Raw genomic sequence first — 7,197 nt, 5'->3', positions numbered from 1 at the left:
CATAAAAATCCACGTCTGTATGTGCAATTTCATCACCCAACGTTGGGCAAAACATGAATTTCGTTGAAAAAACCCCTCGATGGTCTCGTGGACTGTTAGGCTCCAGCCGAAGCGTCAGAGCGGCCGGCGTTCTTTGACGCATTGCCACGCGACTTTAACGGCGACGATCTTCATCTCGTTGGCGGCGACTTCAACGTCACGCTAGACGATGATGCAGGCATGAGCTCGGTCTCTGGCTGACTGCCTTAGACTTCGTGATATCTATCGACACGTTTACCCAGCTCATCGTTCCTTCACCAGCCCGACTGGCACGACAGGCCTGGACTACTTCGTTTCGTCGCACTTTACCGCAGCGCCGTGCATCAACGCTCGGCACGTTCATGACACGACGCGATCGGACCACTCGGCAGTCGTTGTCCTCTTAGAAGACATGTTAACGGTGGGCAAGGGCCCATGGCGCACTCCTCCGTGGCTCCTTGAGCTTCCTGAGATAGTCACCGCCGTCAACGAGCATCTCGACAACTTTCTCGAGGAGGCATCCCTTGATAAAGACGTCGGCCGTTTGTATGACGACATGATCTTCTCGCTCCGGCGCACATTGAAGCTCCTGCACGAGACACGTGTAGCTACCGACCAAGCGCAACTCGAGGGGCTCAAGCTGCAGCTGGCACAAGCGGTCTACGATCTTCAGCACCACCCGTCCGAGGTCCTCGTCATGTACATGCAGCATATCAAAGCAGAGCTCAAGCAGTAATATGCGGCAGGTAGCAAGTTCAAGGCAAAGAACGAATGCACAAGTTCCTTGCTGAGAACTTGCGCTGTACAAAAACGCACCTCACGGTGCCGATGCACGACCATCCTCTTACACAAGGAGGGAGATCGTGATGTCCCGGGCAACTACCGACCGATCAGCCTCATCAACACGGATATCAAGGTGCTCACCAAAGTGCTGGCCAACGGATTTCAAAGCTGCGCCGACTTTTTCGTCAACAATGATCAAACGGGCTTCATTAATAGCCGCACGATCTTGACAAACATCGCCTCAAAGTCAATATGGAATACATGCGCCGACACGCGCCGGCAAGAGTCGTGGCACTACTCGATTTTGAGAAGGCGTTCGACCTCGTTGACCACCGATATTTCCAAGCTGTGTTGAAGGCCATGGGGATGCCTCAAGAGTTTCTACGTGTGACCAAGTTCCTCTACGCGGGCCGCGCATCACGCTTGCTAATCAACGGACGCCTGTGGCAACCGTTCAAGATTGTCCACGGGGTGCTGCAAGGAGACTCACTGTCGCCGCTGTTGTTCGTGCTCGCGCTCGAGCCCATGTGCCATCTGCTTTGCTCACAACCGCAACTGGGGCTCACACTTGGCAATATCGCACACGTCGTCAGCTGCTTTGCGGATGATACGCAGCTCATCGCCTGAGATCCCGCAGCGTTCATCACGCAACTCGAGCTCATCGAATCGTTCTGCGCATTTTCTGGGTTCAAGCTCAACCGCAACAATACAAAACTGCTCACGTACGGATCTCTGGAGCGGACGCCTCCAGGACGTCCAGTCAAGCCAGAAGCGCCCGCGAATGCGCTAGGTATCCTAGTGGCGCCGGGGGTGCAAGCGACGTCGCGCTTCGAACACGCGCTCGCCAAATTCATAGATTGGCTCGAGCTCTGGTCGCACCAATCGCGGTCTCTAGTCGGCAAAGTTGTCATTCTTCAGGCAGTATGTCTGCCGGTGCTCAGGTACCAGTTGATTTGGCTCCCGCCCGACAAGCAGCAAGCGGCCCTCATCGATCGTCTCAAGCTTCAGTTCACGATGAGCCGATCTCGCGGACGTGAACGAGGCATCTGCGCCACTTTAGCCAAGATCTCGTCTTCATGGCCAAACGTCACGGTGGTGTCGGCCTCTCGCACGCGTACGCCCTCTGGACCTCGCCCCTCCGTTCGACGTTGGTGCGCATTCTCAAGATATGGCTCGCCAACCCTCTTGAGCCACCTCCGTGGACCGCGGCCAGCACAGCGCTTTTAACGGCTGCCTACCAGTCGTGGGGTAGTCGTTTGGAGACCTACTGCAAGCCCACCCGTCGCATACAGTGATCAAAACACTGCTCCTGTCCGATGACATACCGGTATGGTGGCAAGTTTCGCTGCAGATGTGGTACAAAATGGTGGTGTCGTTGTATCACGAGCCGACGACGGAGCCACGGATCGATTCAGCGCCCCCATTTGGCACAACTCGTACCTCGTAGATGCGGGCACGATCCGACACATCAGCAAGACGGCAGGCGGCGGGCACGCGACTGCCCTGGCATTTGCTGGGTATACCCAAGTCCAAGACATGGTCGCCCTCGGTAGCTCCCCGGCGGAAGTTACAAGGCGGCTCGAGGAACTGCTACCCCAAGCCGTTCCTATCCGCTGGATTCGCCAGCTCGAAGCAGTGGTCTGCCCCTTGCACGCTTCGTACCGCAAGCCCCACTTTCCCCGCATCCCACTACAGCTTGATCATGGCTCGTCCGTCTCGGTTGTGAGGTAGTTCCTCTTGTGAAGGCAACTTTATCTCTTGAGAAATACCGCCCCCGACGGCCATTCATTTGGCAGCACTTGCCGACCCGACATCTTGGCGCCCCAGATGACTACTACGCCGATGACGCCCATGCGGCGACATTTGTATCCCTTCTTCTGCCCAAAAATGTGCTTCCACGGTATGGTGACTTCGTTTTTCGAGTGGTGCTACGCGCGGTGGCGGTTCAAAGAGCCTCCATTTCTTGTTCCCAGCGGAGCGCACTTGTCTCCTATGCACCGAGTCGGTGGAGTCGTACACACACTTGCTGGTGCAGTGCCGGTACATCACTTGCGTTTGGGAGTCGTTTGCGTCGCTGCGTCGCTGTCTCCAGTTGCGTCTCCCGCTAACCCTCCATATGTGAAAGCCAAGGCCATGAAGCCCAACAATGAAATATGCAGCCAATATGTACTGTATACTCCCTCTGTTCCAATATCCTGTTGACAATCGATAAACTCTTTTTTCCACGTTACTGATGGCATTTTAACACTTTTGGTCACAAGCAATATGAATGTGTTAAAACAAGTATTGTACGGCTGTTACAGGTTCGGTCAAATGCAATGCAGGGCAGGTGACATTCGTCATGAGCGTGCCAGTGCGTCTCAATGCATACTTTTTCTGGTGAGGCAATCGAAATATTGTCACCACAATGCTTGAGGACAAGGCGCTAGACGGACTGAAAGATGAGGAACTTTTTTCGAGCTTCTCCATATCAAGACGATTGAAAACAGAAAGTGCTGGTTCGATGAAAAGTCATTCGTGAGTGACAACTCTGTCTCAGCAGTGCCTGAATGGACGCGAAAAAGCCCAAATGAAAAACGCAATAGCTAGAAAAAAAATTGAATATAGTTTTTTTTTAAATATACAACACATAGAAGACCAAAAAAATTATACTAGTATAAAGAAAGATTATTTGCTAAACAACAATTTAAATTTTTTATGGATGTATTCCTGAAAATCAATTAAACAACATATTTGTATGCAACAATAACGGTTGTCCCTCGATCTCGGACTTCAATATCCATATAAGGTAGAACTCCCACACCTGTGTGCCCATCCAGACAATTCTTGCACGACGTAAGTATACCCAGACGGAAAAGTTGGTATCGTTTTGTCGATGGATTCATTAAATTGGTCCTTTAGAGCGAAGCGAATAGTGCTTGTCACCAATCGATCGCACAGGCGTTTTCTGCGGTCAACTGGTCAGTCTTCTTCTCGCTCTTGCCAGCCTTGAATGAGCTGTCGACCTTGACAATGGTCTTGATAAATACATACTATGTCGTAATAGACAGCTGTCTTGTCAATGTTGATGACATCACATGGCGCAGTGTGGAGAAAGTTGGACCAGAAGGCCGTAGCGAACGGTGTATTGGTTTCTTGTATCATCGACTGGAAAATCTTGGTTGAATTTATTACTTGCTGAGAGAAGCGGCAGCGAGCGGAGTAGCTCTGGCATAACTTTAAGAGGTGATGATACGCCCAGTCATCGTGTTTGTCGTTGCGAAGTATTCGTCGAGCCATTCCTTGAGTTCTTGTGATACATCTTGATATACGTGACGATATGACCATTGGGTAAGAAGTGCTCACCGTCCCTGACATTATTCATGAAGGCAAGTACCTTGGAAGCAAATGCAAGAGACTCAATGAGTCCTTGACTACCAAGAGTGTGCTTCTTTCTTTGCATTGTTTGGTCTATATCGAGTCACGATGTGTGATCCGATTACGCCAATTCGTCCAGTCGATTATGTTAACTTCAGCACATCTTTTCCAGGTTTTAGAGCGGGGTCGAAGCCTTCGATCAAACTCTTGCGCTCGGCGTTCGTATACCTCGTGCAGTCAATTTGACATTTGTCGAGCGGGAAAATTGGCGCAACAAATCCGTATGCCTGTTAAACTATAATACTGCTTTATACATTAGTGTGGTTTGCAAACGTGATTTCCCAAGTGTTTTTTTCTAGAAAGTAGAGAAGGACTTTGATGTTGTTCTGGCACAGGTGATTTTACAGACTTACCCATAGAGGGTACACACTACGTCCTTCGTGATAGCTGGGCTCGTGGAGTACCAGAGCAATTACAATTCCTGCCCATCACCTTAAAACAAAATCTGTGATTTCTACTTTCGTTTCAATAAGCACGGAATTGTGCTCCTTGCGGAAGTCCTCAAACTGCGTGACCCAGTCACCACGGCCTGTCGCTACAAGCCCCGCCTGATGAAGTCCAGGTTCAGAATTGCATAGTACGTTTATTCGGTGCTCTAAAGATCCGTTTTCGGTACTGTTTCACGGCATTCGGTACGATTTCTTGTTCCTAGTGGACCTTGTGTTGGTTTTGCACTATCCTCTTCTCAATTCCCGTCATGATGCAAATGACGCACTGTTGATGCTCAAGACAAGACGCCAGCGTCAAAGGCAGTTGGCCCTGATAACATACCACAGGTCGATGATGCCACAAAAAACGAAGAGGAAAAGTATGGAGAGATGGGATCATCGCTGTTCGAATGTGCACACAATATCAACTGTTGTCTCGTCGCCGCCAAACACGACACCGAACAACATGATTAATGATTCACCTTAATCTACATATTCATAACGTACAAAATCATATTGACGCATCAACCATGCTTCACGACCAGGTTCCTTCATGAAACAGAATAGAGAAGCTCGGGTAAAATTTCCATCAATGATGTCCAAAAAGCACCAAGTTTGTTTTCCAAGATGTGAATTGCCCGATTTGTTAACGTCGGTGCTTCTCAATTAGCCTCATGTTGCAGCACATCGTATTGTTCATGGCGCGGTGGATATGGTGGGGCAGGGCACTTGAGCGTGCGGTGCTTGCAAAGTGGACAGTACACTAGCAGTTCAGAGAGCATATCACAAGCTTCAAACTTGGATGTACTTCAATTGTGTGCCGCAGAACACTTCTCAAACTTTCTTACAGCGACCACAACACTCTTTTGTACTGCGGCTTCGTACGTCAATTTGTTGTGGCCCTAATGTTGTCAACAGCACTGTAATACACCTGGATGAAGATGTGAAACTACGGTTCAACAGCAGTTGCATGAGTCATACCTCAGGTTGCTTGATATCTTAAATATATATGAAATATAGAATTTAATAATTCTTTTTCAAAAGATTTTAATTGAATACAAAAACTATTATTGAATATAATATTATTAAAATTAAGAATAATCAAACTATTTGCAATATTCATTTGAAGAAATATTTTGTAGCATATGTCTTTCCAATTTCCTACAGAAGCAATGTTGGCTTTTGGCATATCGTTACTCGATTCCACCGTTCATGAGTATATAAATAAAGCAGCCGGCACTACGTTTGAATTGCCGGGCTCCAATGAGCTTTGGAGCTGAAATGCACCCCAGGTGGGTGGAACTGACTTGTGTAGAGGGAACGACGCTGAATAAGACCGCTACACCTATCTGTGATTGGTCTGAGGGCATGATAGTTTTGTCCAATCAGGGATAACAAACGTTGGAATTTCGACAAAATCAAATAAAAATTGTGAGCTCTGAATATATATTCTGCAAGGTTATGATTACAAAAACAATCAACCTCATACATTGGGGTTGATATGACGCCATGCTCTTGCAGGTTATTTATCGTTAAAATAGATCATTCATTTCAGATCCCCAGTGACCGGAGCGCCACAAGGGCCTTACAGGGAACGACGAAATCCTTCCCCCGTGGTGCTTGTGTAATATCTTGATATTTGTATGATGTAATATTATTTCGACGTTGAGTTTTGCTGGAAATTTTATTGCATTGTGCTTTTTCAACTGATGAAGACTGCGTTTTTATTGGTAAAAAAATTGTCATTTCTTTGTCATTTCGACGTCAGTAGAGCTTGGGAGCAGTAGAAAACTACATGAGCAGCAACACAAGTATATTGGAAATAACCCTTTGTACTTACAATACAACTGATCACTTGGTACCAGATCGAGGTACTGATCAATGACAACATCTCTGACTTGATGTAATATCACAATATCTATGACCAATAGACACAGTCAGTCATACAGTACCAAGTTCTCCATCAGTGTTCCTGACAATTTACCAATCATACTAAAATATGGCACAATCTCGCCTTGGTTTAAGACACTTCGAGACACTACAAGCTCGCAAAACTCATTCCAAGGTCATATCTAATGATATTGAGGATGAACCTATGAGGTTGCACCGATATAGCTGCTGTTGTCGTGGCGATCTTACACGCCAATTGCCTGTGTTCTTCTGACCTGGTGGCATAGTAAAACGTGATTTTTGACGTTATATGCACGTTTTGCCGTCGACAAATTGAAAAAACGTTGTAATTCGCCTTGAGAGCCTGGTCTGCGAACGAATTGTTCCTGCTTTTCGCCATTCCTGCTTTTGCAAAATCAGTTTGATTGGCTACAATTATCCGTAATCCGAATGTACTTCTTGCTTTTCGTGTCGTGAAAAGCATGGACTCTCCATCCCTGCCTGTAACCAGTCATTCCTGCTTTTCGCACGCTTTTGTCCGACCACGTCAGCCATGTCCGACAACGAGGGCCAACCACCGGCACAGTTGGTTGCAGGTTAATGCAACACATACACACATATCATACATCTCATACGAAGCCATAGATGCTGCTGCCACGAT

At 47.7% G+C, this 7,197-nt stretch overlaps 2 protein-coding genes across 2 annotated transcripts; both read left to right on the top strand.

Moving 5' to 3' along the window:
• Positions 1–574: 574 nt before the first annotated feature.
• H310_12719 (hypothetical protein) lies at positions 575–754 on the top strand (the record flags this gene model as incomplete). Its single annotated transcript, XM_008879904.1, has 1 exon — positions 575–754. The coding sequence occupies one exon, from the start codon at positions 575–577 to the stop codon at positions 752–754; it is 180 nt and encodes a 59-aa protein (XP_008878126.1).
• A 1,376-nt stretch (positions 755–2,130) lies between these two features.
• On the top strand, positions 2,131–2,532 carry H310_12718 (hypothetical protein; the record flags this gene model as incomplete). The annotated part of the gene is made up of 1 exon (XM_008879903.1): positions 2,131–2,532. The coding sequence occupies one exon, from the start codon at positions 2,131–2,133 to the stop codon at positions 2,530–2,532; it is 402 nt and encodes a 133-aa protein (XP_008878125.1).
• Positions 2,533–7,197: the final 4,665 nt, after the last annotated feature.

The sequence above is a fragment of the Aphanomyces invadans genome (assembly GCF_000520115.1).
Source record: "Aphanomyces invadans strain NJM9701 unplaced genomic scaffold supercont1.42, whole genome shotgun sequence".
Lineage (NCBI taxonomy): Eukaryota > Oomycota > Saprolegniomycetes > Saprolegniales > Verrucalvaceae > Aphanomyces > Aphanomyces invadans.
Note: the sequence above shows the minus strand (reverse complement) of the source record. Positions and strands in the feature narration are given on the sequence as shown.